The sequence below is a fragment of the Zerene cesonia genome, unplaced genomic scaffold (assembly GCF_012273895.1).
Source record: "Zerene cesonia ecotype Mississippi unplaced genomic scaffold, Zerene_cesonia_1.1 Zces_u008, whole genome shotgun sequence".
NCBI classification, from domain to species: domain Eukaryota; kingdom Metazoa; phylum Arthropoda; class Insecta; order Lepidoptera; family Pieridae; genus Zerene; species Zerene cesonia.
Window position 1 is genome coordinate 950921 of NW_024045138.1, and position 13637 is coordinate 964557.

At 37.3% G+C, this 13637-nt stretch overlaps 1 protein-coding gene across 1 annotated transcript in view; it reads left to right on the forward strand.

Annotated features, from left to right (window-relative positions):
- The window catches only part of LOC119839088 (inverted formin-2), a 77954-nt gene extending 64332 nt beyond the window's left edge, over positions 1-13622 (forward strand). Inside the window, exons 8-25 of the mRNA XM_038365279.1 lie at positions 397-535; positions 797-976; positions 1693-1810; positions 1996-2207; positions 2985-3089; positions 3378-3538; positions 4085-4273; positions 4839-4965; positions 5407-5559; positions 5968-6162; positions 6735-6857; positions 7509-7638; positions 8530-8658; positions 8828-8965; positions 9624-9810; positions 10297-10412; positions 10815-10922; positions 11170-13622. Coding sequence (XP_038221207.1) covers positions 397-535; positions 797-976; positions 1693-1810; positions 1996-2207; positions 2985-3089; positions 3378-3538; positions 4085-4273; positions 4839-4965; positions 5407-5559; positions 5968-6162; positions 6735-6857; positions 7509-7638; positions 8530-8658; positions 8828-8965; positions 9624-9810; positions 10297-10412; positions 10815-10922; positions 11170-12518 — 3859 coding nt within the window. The 3' untranslated portion in view covers positions 12519-13622. The remainder of the gene's footprint in view (positions 1-396; positions 536-796; positions 977-1692; positions 1811-1995; positions 2208-2984; positions 3090-3377; positions 3539-4084; positions 4274-4838; positions 4966-5406; positions 5560-5967; positions 6163-6734; positions 6858-7508; positions 7639-8529; positions 8659-8827; positions 8966-9623; positions 9811-10296; positions 10413-10814; positions 10923-11169) is intronic.
- The last annotated feature ends 15 nt before the right edge of the window (positions 13623-13637 follow it).

Sequence of the window (13637 nt, forward strand, 5' to 3'; positions counted from 1 at the left end):
GCATGAATGTTGGTACAGAGATGGTTTGAGACTAGTGGAAGGATGTGGGGTTGGTTTTTATTCCGTAAAATATCACAGGAATGAGCTAATAAAAGCTAATAAAATAAAAGAGTTAATAAAGAGCGAACGAATCCGTTAACTAAGTGTACCTAAAGCTTATGTGTGTGCTTATGCCACATAATTGCCAAGTATCATCAAAATCCGTTCAGTTTTTTTTGCGTGAAAGAGAAACAAACATCCATACATTCTTGCAAACTTACGCGTTTGTAATTTTTGTTGGGTGTATATTTACAAAATGACGTGTGTAGCGTGTTATTTTTTGTCTTCTACATAAATATACAAGAAACATACCCAAAAAAAACTTATCTATAACCTATACTAAACCAAAACTTTCAGGCACGAATCAACTAGTCATCCAGACCTCGGAGTCCAGCTGGATGTCTTCGAGGAGCAGCGAGAGAGCGACGAGGCGCAGGGGCCTGGAGGGATTAACCTGAACTCACACCTGGACGTGTTTTACGCTATCCTGAAACAGGTATGAGTATTTTGATGAAGATATAGATTTTCAAGAGATATTGTTTGATTGAGAGGCTGCATTAACGCGATATTTTAACAGAAATTTGATGAAAATGCTTTTTTAGAACAGTTTGGGAAGTAAGCCGGTCTTTAAAAAATATGGATTTTTAGTATACAGCTTACTGCTCATCTAAGTATATTATTTTTAATAGAAAATATTGTTCATAAAATATCAGCTTGTTAAGGTATAGTTTTTAACAATACACCCCTTATATTTCAGGTATCCGATACCCCACAAGAGATCCCCTTCCTCAGCATCTTGCAGCACCTACTCCGGATAGACCCTAAGGAGGCTGTCAGCGACATAGTATGGGATACCGCAGAGACGCTAGTGCATAGAGCTACCCTGCTGGAGACTAGGGAAGATGCTGCGAAGCTGCTACGAGCTCCTAGTGTTCAGGTAATTCAGATTATTTTAGGTATGCCGTAATAAATGGTCACTATTGTAATTGTATTGTAAATTGTAATTATGTAATGTATTTAACAGTAATCGTGTCATATATATTATTTATAAATTTAAGTGAGATGTTATATAATGTAAAAATTGATAATTAATGTTATTGGTGTAAAACCGTTTTAATTATTATAAATAAATAAATAAAATAAAAATAAATAAACTATAAGAAATGCAGTTGATTACTTTTTGTAGAATTATATAATGAAAATCATAATATCATGTTGACACTAGTAAGTGTAGGAATGCCAAGGGACAAATCAATGCTGATCAGGCGCAGAAGGCATAAAAGTGATTTTTTTATTGTATGACAATAAGTAATTTCTCCGACTATAATTCATTACCCAAAAATTTTCGCATATGTATGTTATGAATTGATTACCAAAATGATGTCTACTAATATTATAAATGGCAATGCAACTCTGGCTATCTGCACGATGAAGCCACTGATCCCATTTGAATGAAATTTGGTACAGAGATAGAAAGGAAAAAGGAATAATCGTAGTTTTATTCTGAAAATCCCATTGGAACTGTAAATATGTGAAAAATCCTTTGGTTGACAATCCAATTTTTTCCTTTTACTACTCTAGTGAAGCCGCGGGTAAAAGTCTAACATATGTAAAATACTTTTTTGAAACAAATTTTCTTATAACTTCTTCCAGGCCAAAGTCGGATGTACCTGCCAACACAGGGACCTATCGGGCAATGCTCGCAAGCAGAGTCTGCAACGCGCGTTATCCCCTCCCCCACCACCACCGCCAGCCCCAGTGCCACCACCTGGTAAGTTGAATTTTTATTGTGAATAGGAAAAATTTTATAAGCGTCTTTTCGACATACCTTCCTTATACCTTATACCTTCGCCCGAGCAAAAATTGCAATACACAAATGCTTAAATTGAGATTATATAAAACTCAATTTAACAAATTATGCACGCACACTTATATACATAACATCCCCATCCGTAGCGGCGCCCCTGCCCCCCGCGCCGCCCGCGCCGCCCCCTGCGCCCCGCGGCCCGCCACCCCCGCCCCCGCTCGCCGCCCCGGCCCCCGGCGCCCCCGGTGCCCCGCCCCGCAGCGGGCCCACGCTAGAGAACATCAAACTGCCGCAGCAGGAAACACCGCTGCCGAAGACCAAGATGAAAACGATTAATTGGAACAAGATACCGAATAGTAAAGTAAGTTCGTTAGGAATTTTGAAATTATTTGTATTGTTTTTACATTTTTTATGATTCATTTCACGATCTCAATGGATACGATTAGTGTTCTAGAAATAGATTTATTATATTTGTGTAAGCAAACCGAATATGTCAACAGCTATAATTTTTCAAAAATATGCTATATTAAATATGTTATTCCAGTTGTCCAGTTATCTACGTACAAAATTTCATTGCAATCGGTTCAGTAATTTTTGCGTGAAAGAGCAACGAACACACACACATCCTTACAAATGAACATAGTACTCAAGTGTTATTGTATTCGACTGATGCAAAGCATACAGAAAGTCTTATAACTTATTAATTAAAACCCTAAATGTAGTCAAGCTTAATTTTGATGGTGTTAGGTAACTATCCTTTCATTCATGTTTATTCATCATCGTCAGCCCATACACGTTCCCACTGCTGGGACAGAGGCCTCCTATGAGGGTTTCAGGCCATAATCCACCACGTTGGCCAAGTGCGGGTTGACAGATGTCACATGTCGTCGAACTTTTGATTATTGGACATGCCGGTTTCCTCACGATGTTTTCCATCACCGTTTTAAGCAGTGGTGATGTTATTCACGAGTGCAGATAAATTGAAAAATCAATTTATTTTCTGCACGCTCGCCCGGTCTCGAACGCCGACTTATCGATTTTGAAGTCCGAGGTTCTCACCACTGAGCCACCACTGCTCTTATTATATTTTTTACATGTTTATTATTACTATTCATTGACTAGTTTTTGAATGTTGCAGGTAGTGGGACAAAACAATATCTGGTCGATAGTCGCATCCAGCCACCAACACTCGCCGAAAGCTGAGCTGGATTGGAGTGAAATAGAAAATCTCTTTTGTCAACAAGTGAGCATTAAACCAATAATAAGATGATTAAAAATTCTACGTTTTAGATAATATATAATTCTAGTTTGATTATTTAAAATTTTCGAGTTTTGTCATAATTAAATTAATAGCTTTTGGAAGTTTTTATTATAAAAGTGTCCCTGGCTTTGTGGAATTTTAGACACTATATATGAATCACCAATCTACATACAGGCAAAAACAAACATTCGCTTTTCATACGAAAATCTTGAATTCGCTAATTCTAAATTAAATGCAGTCCATTAATGATTCAAAACTTCGCTCCTTCAGGTGCAGCCTCCAGGGTCAGCGGGTTCGTCTCCCCGTTTGGGCCGGAGTCCAATTTGCGACAGTTCGGGTGAGAGAAAACAAAGAAAGGAGCCTTCTGAAATCACTCTGCTGGATGGCAAGCGGAGCTTGAACGTTAATATATTCTTAAAGCAATTCCGGAGGTGAGTTTTCATTCCATATCTATACTGATATTATAACGCTGAAGAGTTTGTTTGTTTGAACGCACTAATCTCAGGAACTACTAGTCCGATTTGAAAAATTCTTTCAGTGTTAGATAGTCCATTTATTGAGGAAGGCTATATATATAACACAGGCGCGGCCGGGGCGGACCGCTAGTTTTCTATATGCGTAGCTTTTTTTACTTTATTTTACCGTGTAAATCTCGTGGAGAGCTGTCGATTAGGATTTACTGATGGTACAAGTTCGATATATTTCTATTGTTTCAATGAAAACATATTGCATCTAGACATACGTACATCTTGTTCATACATGATAATTAATCATATCAATTGGCTTTATAACTAGATACAGTTCAAAATTCAATTTCTGCTGTTAATTACATACTCTAATTTTTTTTTACTCTAATTCTTATAGTACACATAGTTCAATTATCATTTAATTCGTTAACATGCTTCGAAAAATAGAAATCAAAAAACAGTATACAACCACGGATAACATAATACTAATATAACTTCTGTATTTTCCAGTTCGAATGACGATATAATCCAGCTAATTCGAGAAGGTGCCCACGACGATATCGGCACGGAGAAACTGCGCGGTCTTCTCAAAATATTACCAGAAATCGATGAATGTGAAATGCTGAAAGCATATTCCGGTGACGTCGGCAAATTGGGCAATGCTGAGAAGTTCCTCTTACAACTTATACAGCTGCCTAAGTAAGTGAACGAAAGTTATACTTAAAACTTACAACTATGTATAAAAATGAACAGTGATGGTTTAGTCTTTGATTAATAATAGTTAAGAGATTGTTTTTGTCTAAGGAAAAATGTTAGCTGAGGTCATGATGAGATAAAAACCTACATTTCTAAGAGTCAACCCAAAAATGCTATCTGGATGTAATTGTGTGCAAACGTCGATGAGTTTTTCTTTTAAAGTTAATTTGTACAAAACGGTCGTTAAAATTTGAAAGAGAATCATTTTCGATGAAATTCGGTGATAAATTTTAACGAAATTGTATAGAAATTGAATATTCGAGTTATAACTCGGTGGAACGAAGATGAGTTATAACTCATTAAAACTCGAACTCATGCATTTATTCAATAAAAAGCGATTCAAACACTTCCATTAGAAGCACTTTGAATTGACATAGTTTTACCATATACCATCGGTTCGGACGCAGTTTCTATAGAGAAGAGTATGAAAAGCTGTTGTTTATTAAATCATTATGATTATTCACTCAGACACTCTAATTTAAAGCTGTTTTATATTATTATTTTCCAGTTACAAGTTGCGCATCGAATGCATGCTGCTGAAGGAGGAGTGGGCTTCCACGGCAGGCTACTTGGAGAGCGCCATCAACGCTATACTCGTGGCTGGGGATGACCTCATGTCTTCTAGAGCTATTCAGGTAAATGATAATGAAGATTAAATGACCGTTCTACGTTGATTTTTTTAATAGTTGTGTGTAAAAATTTTGGAGAATAAAAGTTTGGAAATTATTTTATACTGTTTATATAAATATTATGAAAAAATGTAACCATAATTCTTGTGGCAGCTTTTCTTATAATTTTTTTAAAGCTTTCTGAATTACAGATATTATTTTTTAAACGATATACTGTGTTTATTGGTAAACTAGCAAGGACTCTGAATCTATACTAATATTATAAAGCTGAAGAGTTTTTTTTAGCTTGAAAACGCTAATCTCAGGAACTAGTGGTCCGATTTGAAAAATTATTTCCGTGTTAGATAGCCCATTTATTGACAAAGGCTTTAAGCTATAAAACATCAGGTACAGTGGCTAGCATAAACAATTAACCCACTACTTATTAATGAATATTGAAATCCACAGGAAGTGCTATACATAGCATTAATAGCGGGCAACTTCCTGAACGCGGGCGGCTACGCGGGCGGAGCCGCGGGAGTGAAACTAGGCTCGCTGCAGAAACTAGCCGATATACGAGCGAACAAACCCGGGATGAATCTGATGCACTATGTCGCTATGGTGAGGATGATAATTTAATTTAAATATTTGGTTTTATGCCAGTTTATATACGACTTTAAGATTGGAATTAAATTGCGTTTTAAATCTATTCTATGCATTATAAATTGAAAATTGTTAAAAAAAAACGTATTTATTTTTGTAAAAAAGCTAAACAAAAGCATCCACAGTCGTACATTTTTTAGAATAACTAACAAATAAAAAGCAATATAAAAACAAATTAATTATATAAAACTTTCAAATGTTCAATGATCTATTTTCTAAATTGAGAGCTATTGCAATCTATAAACTATAAACATGAAATATTTTCAATAGATGACATATAAAATAAATCCTAATTAAATTGATTTTAAATACACATTTGGTGCCTCGAAAAAGCTTATATTCTCATTCAATCGTAAACTGTTTCAGCAAGCTGAACGTAAAAATAAAGAACTGGTGCACTTCGCTGACGACATTCGAGTGCTGGAGGAAGCTGCTAAAGCGAGTGTGGAGCAGCTGCACAACGAGATCAAAACTCTGGCAGCGAGAATCAGCACGTTGAAGCGAGACATACAGTCCACGACGCAGCACGATATAAAGGAGCAGATGGGAGATTTCTTGCAGGTATTAATGTCATCTTTAAGTATTTCATTTATCTATTTATCATAATAGAAACGGTTTAACACCTGTTACATTTTATATTAGTTTGTACAATACATAAAATAATTAAATATAATAATGCTTCTTAGGATGTGATGAAAGATTTATCACATGGATTTATGATGTTTCTTATCGGCTCTTCTCTGTAAATTACTATTCTGTATTTTAACGATTTAAAAGCTCTTCTAAAGGAATTGAATAACGAAACGTTTGAGCTTGAGTATTAGTTTGAAATGTATGTTCTAGAAATTAAGTTCCAAGTGAAATAGACAGGTTATATTATAAATATTCTGTGTAATATTATATGACAGGCAATTTAAAACAACGTTTGTATCAGACACAATACAGAATATACACCATAAATACAATGTAATCCTACTAATATTATAAATGCGAAAGTTTGTAGGGATGTGTGTGTGTTTGTTGCTCTTTCACGCAAAAACTACTGAACTTTTTGAAAATTTAGCGCTAGCTAGCTAGCTTTCGCGGGTGAAACCGCGGGGCGCAGCTAGTGTAATATAAAATAACAATTTCAGGTGGCAGAAAGAGAGATATCAGCATTGAACAAAGACATGGAGGAAGTGGAAAGCATGCGGAAGCAGCTCGCCGAGTTCTTCTGCGAAGACCCCGTCTCGTTTAAGCTGGAAGAGTGCTTTAAGGTAAATTAAAACATTACTCTCTCGCAGACGAGTTATTTAATCTTTTGATTTATTAAATAAATAAAGTTGTGTGATATTTTAAACAACGCCATCTTGTCCATAAACTAATTAAACATAAACTAAATGAAATGTATATGGAATAAGATGGTATATTTTGAAATAGTTAGTTATAAAACATATTTTTGAACCACACAATTCCACTTGATAGTTATATTACTGTTATTATTTCGTAATAAGTTATCTAGTTGCACTTGATGTTTGCAATACCGAAGCCATAATTGTCTATAAATCCTTTGCCTCCTGGTTAGACAAATGGCCTATTGCCATTAACCCGATAACTCAACAGAAATTACCCTTATATAACGTTATTCCTATTGCCGAACTTCGTTCTGTGTACAATGAAATATTAAGAGATCTATGCAATAGCTTCTCTACATAGTATAAAACTAAGTCACTTTCTCAGTCCCTATGTCCTTTGTATGCTTAAATCTTTAAAACTATGCAACGGATTTTGATGGGTTTTATTTTAATAGATAGAGTGATTCACGAGGAAGGTTTATATATATAATAACATCGATTAAACCACTCCGAATTGACGCGTGCGAAGCCGCGGGAAAAATCTAGTTACAAACAAATTCAATCCGTTTTCAGACATTCGCGTCATTCTGCAGCAAGTTCCGTTCCGCGGTGCAAGACAACGAGCGGCGCCGCGCCAACGAGGAGCAGGCGGCGCAGCGGCGCAGGGCTAGAGACGTCGCCGCTGCCGCTAGAACTAAGACTGGTGAGTAATTTCATTTATTAGTATTATAGCATTGAAATGATTTATAAGTGAGAAATTTTTGAAAGGAAAAAATTTGACCACTTCGAACCCGTAGTCTTTTTGTAACGCCTATCGATACAATATTGTAATCATTGAAATAATGTTTCATATTGGTTGTGATGGTTCTTAAACATCTCAATAGATGGCGTGGGGTGCCCCTTTACCCTTAGGCACATAAAGACAAAAGAGTAGAACAAATTCGATTACTGAGGCGGGATCACGGGTGGCCAAGAGGCGTTGCTACAGTTTGGTAAAAAGACGCGGGTTCGAATCCCGCCTCATAATAAAAAAAATCTAATCTAGTCTAATCTAGTTAAAATAGTTTAATACTATTTAATAGGGGCTTTCTATATAACTAAGCTTTAACACGACTTGGGTTCTGGTGAAGAGTATGTAATCGCGGGATAGACACAAAATTTATTTTTATATGAATCATATCTATACTTATATTATAAAGATGAAGAGTTTGTTTGTTTGAACGCTCTAATCTCAGGACTACTGGTCCGATTTTTTTTTTTTTTTTTTTTTTATGTCATAGCGGGCAGCTGAGCTGGTGGTTCGACTGATGGTAAGCGATCACCACCGCCCATAAACATTCGCAAAGGTAGTACCTCTGTGAATGCGCTGCCCGTTTTTATGGGGTAAGGGAAAAGGAAAGGATTAACGACTGGAAAGAAGGAATGGATTAGGATGGGTGAGGAAAAGGAAACGGGCCTCCGGCCCGTTTGAAAAATTCTTTCAATGATAATGGCCCATTTTTTGAGGAAGGCTATAGGCTATATATTATGTACCACGGACGAAACCAGGACGGACCGCTAATGTAGTATATTATATTATTATTTATTTTCGCAGGAGGCAGTATGTGCAGCACACCGGTGTCGGAGTGTGAATCGCTAATGGAGACACTGCTGTTGGACATCAGGAATGGGCTCGGCCGTCGCTCGCTCAGGAAACAATCGAGAGACCCCTCTCCATCACCAGGTATAGCAATCGTAAAAAATATATCATTCCTTATTGTTGATGGATTGGTCTTTTTATTAATTTTTTCAAATACCAATCTGTTTCTATACTAGAGAATTAAATATAAAGTGTTTTCATTAATATTGTTATCATTTCTAACGCTTTCTTCTGTTTTCGCGAAATATACCAGACGTGACCCCCACGGGCAGCTTACGAAGACGCAGCAGGGCGAGTCCAGGGGAAGATGAGGAAGGTCTACTCGAGTTTCTGCGCCACGCTTCGCCCGCGGCGGCTGACTTGCGCGAGCGAAGCGCTTGGGGTAGCTTGGGTCAGTATTTGTAATTTCAACATGAAGATAAATTTAAAATATTGGAAAATTGAGTATTTTATGTTGTTTCTCTTTTTGGAATTTTATTTATTTATTACCCACAAACTATTGCTGTACAAACCTTTTAAAAGGTTATTAATAAATCTCCGAGTGGCGTTATAAATTTATTGACATTAACACCTTATTTCTTCACAATAGTGACCAAAATTAGGTCTGGTCTTCGCCTAATATACGCGTAGGCAGAGTTTTGTTTCAGACAATTTTTAAGTGTAATTTTAAGACGTTATTTATTGTACGGCAACGACAAATTTCTTGACAGTACAAATTACAGTTATATAATTCTTTGTATGTATTTTGTGACGTTGTTACTAAGTTTAATTCTTTTTTGTAATATTGTCTAATCTAATTTCATTTTCTGTGCCTTAAATAATTCTGTATTTGTATTCTGTGTGTTCTAAGTGCATCCCCTAAAGAACACATTTGCCAATATTAACTTAACAGAATAATATGCACGTATTATAATAAATTGTATTATCCGAACAATGAGCTATCTCATATTAAGCGAAAGACACGGTTTCGTACCCTGGATTGAATATTTTCTGATCTTTGAGCTTTTCCAATAAAATCATAGATTATTGAATGTAATGTCTACCCGCAGATCGCTCCTGGTCGCGGCGCGGCGCGGTACGAGCCAAGCTCGAGATACCGGATCGCGAGCGCGCGCCCTCCCCCCGCGCGCCGCCCTCCCCCGCGCCCTCCCCCGCGCCGCCCTCCCTCGCGCCCCCCTCCCCCTCCCCCTCCCCTTCGCCCGCGCCCGCGCCACTTGTCGCTAGCGATAAACCGAAGTACGTATAATAATATTAAAGCACGTTATGCTACTATGCACACACACCTATTTACATTACGCATTGCACAAGTAATGTTAACAGTGATATATAATTGTTTTATGTGTCTATATCCTAATAAACAATATGATTGAATGGGAAGATAGCGCATTAATATATATAAAAAGTATTTATTTCTTTTTATGATTGTTATTTGGCATATCCGACCATAATTATATTGCCCTGATTATTTTTAAGATGTGTATATGATAAAAGTAAGAAAATTTAATGTGTTTTGTTTGTAATGAGTTATAAATCACAGGATCGATTTAAAAAATGAATATTGACGAAAGCAACTGTGTTTCTGAGTTACATGAGCTGTATTCTTTTACCAGTAAACCTGGACAGTTCTAATGTTTTTGGCTCGTTTTATTAAAAAATAATTCATTTTGTTATTTCTTTCACGCGCGTTCTATGTATCTTACAACAAATGATTGAATATTCCAGAGAATGGCGGCAAAAGATCGAATCGTGGTTACGCGCCAACAGCCAGGAGGAGAAACGCGACGCCGAGCTGCGCACGCGCCGCCTCGCGCACCGGCGCTCCTTGGAAAACGACTCCGGTAATATTTGCAGTAAATTTTTCAATTAGTATGGATTTTATTTGATTATTTTAAAGTTCTCTGCATAGTGTGTTCTATAACAGAAAGGGTGTGGTTGTTTCACCCTTAAAGTCACCTCATATAAAACACGACTGTTATGAATTGAAAAATTAGTACTTCAAGCTCAAATATAAATATTGTAAATTTTATTAAATATTTCATTGCTTTAAAACTAAAAATTATTTTTTTAAACCTTTTAAAGTCTTTAATTATATATGTAACGTTTCTACATTACATATTTTTGTCAACCATTGCGTGTATCAGGACGAAATAATTTTTCTTTATCACTTTCCATTTGAAAAACATGTCCATCCGCTATATCCGCATGAATAGAGCAGATTGCGATACGAGTGTCCCTTGCAGAGAGCGAGCGGGCCGCGGCGCTGGACCCGCTGCCGGAGAGCCGCGCGGAGTGGCGCCCCGCCGTGCTGCGCGACACCGACGTCGTCAGAGCCATCGAGGCCGTCGAAGGTAAGCTCCACGTGCACCCTGCTCCTCTGTGTCCTTTTCTACAGTTGTCCGTTTGCTGGTGGATGGACAATTGGCATACCCTTTATCTGGCCCATTTCGTAAATGAAATTAGAAAAATTAGAAAAATATGTTAATTTTACCTTTTTAACCATTTTCATAATTACAGTTACACTATTCTTTTGTATATATTGATCCATAACTAGCCCAAAACGATTCTCTCAAATGACCATATAAACGCTTTTTACAGACGTACAACCGCCAGTGAAAGACAGCCGAGTGCCGTGGAGGAAGACTGAAGAAAACGAAGAGATGAGAAGGCTCAGAAGGCAACGATCGCGGCCGCAGCTAGAATCTCCTCAACCGCTAGTCTCCATCTCTGAAGAAGAGAAACGAAAGTTACCAAACATCACCGTGACCGGCGCGAAACTCGACAAAAATGATAGAATTGAAATCGATTCTGACAATATAGAAACGCCGCCCGTCCAAAGAAAGCTATTCAACCCACCACAAGAGAAGGAACCCTGCAGACGCCTCCAACCACCTAAAATAACCGAGAAATCCTCGGAGATGAAAGATCTGTGCCAGGAGATATTAGGAGACGGACAATTTGACAGATTCTCAGCAGCGAGACGAACGAGGCGATACAAAAGAAGCACAGAGGCGAGCTCCCCTGAAGAGGAGAAGAAGGAAGTTGTTAGCGAACTTGTAGCAGAAACGCAAGTTATACGCCCTTCGAAGCTAGAAGTACAAACCTCATATGCAATTGAAACTCCCAAAGACGTCGCGAAACCAGTCGAACAAGTTGTTAAAGATGAAAAGGAAAGTCGGCTGAAACGGTGGCAAGACAGGTTAAAAAACCAAAGCACAGACAAAACGCCGGTTAAAGAGAAGCTACCGTACTCCAGAATGAGGCGGCAAACTTCGATCAACCAAGAGGACGTGCAGAAAGCGATAAGGGAATTAAAATCACCAACAGAAACCCCCACCGGCGTATGGTCGAGGAACGCGTACAGGCGATCCATGAACGCGAAGGTCGAAACCAAGAAAGATGAAAGAACAACGTCTCCACGGATACCGAAAGTGAAAAGTGAGCACGAACTGAACGACGAAGGTTTTGAAGAAACGCAGAGTCTGAATTCGGAAAGCGCATCGCAAGGCGCCTCCTCCGGCTGCAACATCGAATGCGAATCGCCGATCCCCAAGAAATTGCCGGATATCCCAAAGAAAATCACAGCCAAAGATGTCAAAATTCCACCCCGGACTCCGTTGAACCGCTCGTTTTCGAACCGAGCCAGTTCACTGCGCGTCGAGAGGTCTACATCGAGAGCATCCTTGCGAAGCTCTAGGAGTTCTCTAAATAGTTCCGCTTCAGTGGCCACTGTGAAAAGGGCGCCAGTAGCTCCCAAACCAGTACCGAAACCGATCCCAAAGCCGCTATCACGAATGCCAGCATCCAGATCCTCGTCTAGTGGGAGTTCGATCGCTTCCAGACCCCCCGTAAAGACGCCAAATAGAACATCGAATTTCATGAGACCGACCCAGGCGTCTAAAATCCGGGGCTCGACACCACAACCGAACGGTAAAAACGTGAAATAACACGTTCGACATGTAAAGACTTATGGTGTTACACAAATATTTTTTCCAAGTTCGTCCTGAACAGATAAAAAATATGTTGAGTTGGACATCGACCAGCCATTTTGGCATTATTAGTATTAATTAATTAACCATTATTATTGGAGGCTTCAGATATGTGGTGCTACGAATCTCAACGTCCATCTGAAGGTTTCAATGACTGATATTTTAGGTTAAGTTAACTAAGATCTGTTTTTAACCGATCCCGTACGATTTTATGTTTTGTATTATTAAATTTAATCATGAGGAAACGTCGATATCAATTTTGGAGTTATTTTCATATTTTAAATGATAATTCTATATACTTTTATTGACAAAGACAATGTATTCTATTAATTGACTCCTTAATTAAATGTCGCACTTTCTTCCATGTGTAATCCAAAAAATATTTTATATGAATTATTGTGCCACGATTATAGTACGGGTATAGAATAGAAAATCCAGTGAATCGTTTGGATAATTTATCACCAAAATGTAATTTTGGAGGGGGAAAAGAAAAATACGTTTTATTGAGAGCGATATTGGTATTTTATTTCCTAGTTTTAAAATACAATTTTCAGTAATAATAATTTAACATATAAAAAAAGTAGTTCCCTATGTGGAAGTCCATTATATAATTTTAATATTCATAAAAAATAAATTAAAATAAAACGTATTTTTTACAATAATCGATGATCACTTAACTAAATTAAAAGTGCCTTCAGCATATTATGCTAATACACCTCCGTCCACGGAAATTCAAATTTTTCTTGAAATATTCACATTTTCATATTTTCCATAAACGCACAGGCACACGATCTGATAACTATAAGTATATCTTAAATTTCGTCACAAAATCTAATCTTTGTGATAAATTTATGCAAATTATTAATTTTGACAAATGCTAGTTAAATTACAGTCATGCATCTCACTCTAACTTGTATAAAATATAGGAATGAACGAGATAGCATGACACTGAAAATGGTAAATGATATCACACAGGTTATAAAGGTTCTAATAAAATAAATGTAAGATTAACACAAATTTATTGAATGTGTTTTAACTTGATATAATAAAGTTTATATACGACCTTCTTTGTTTCAT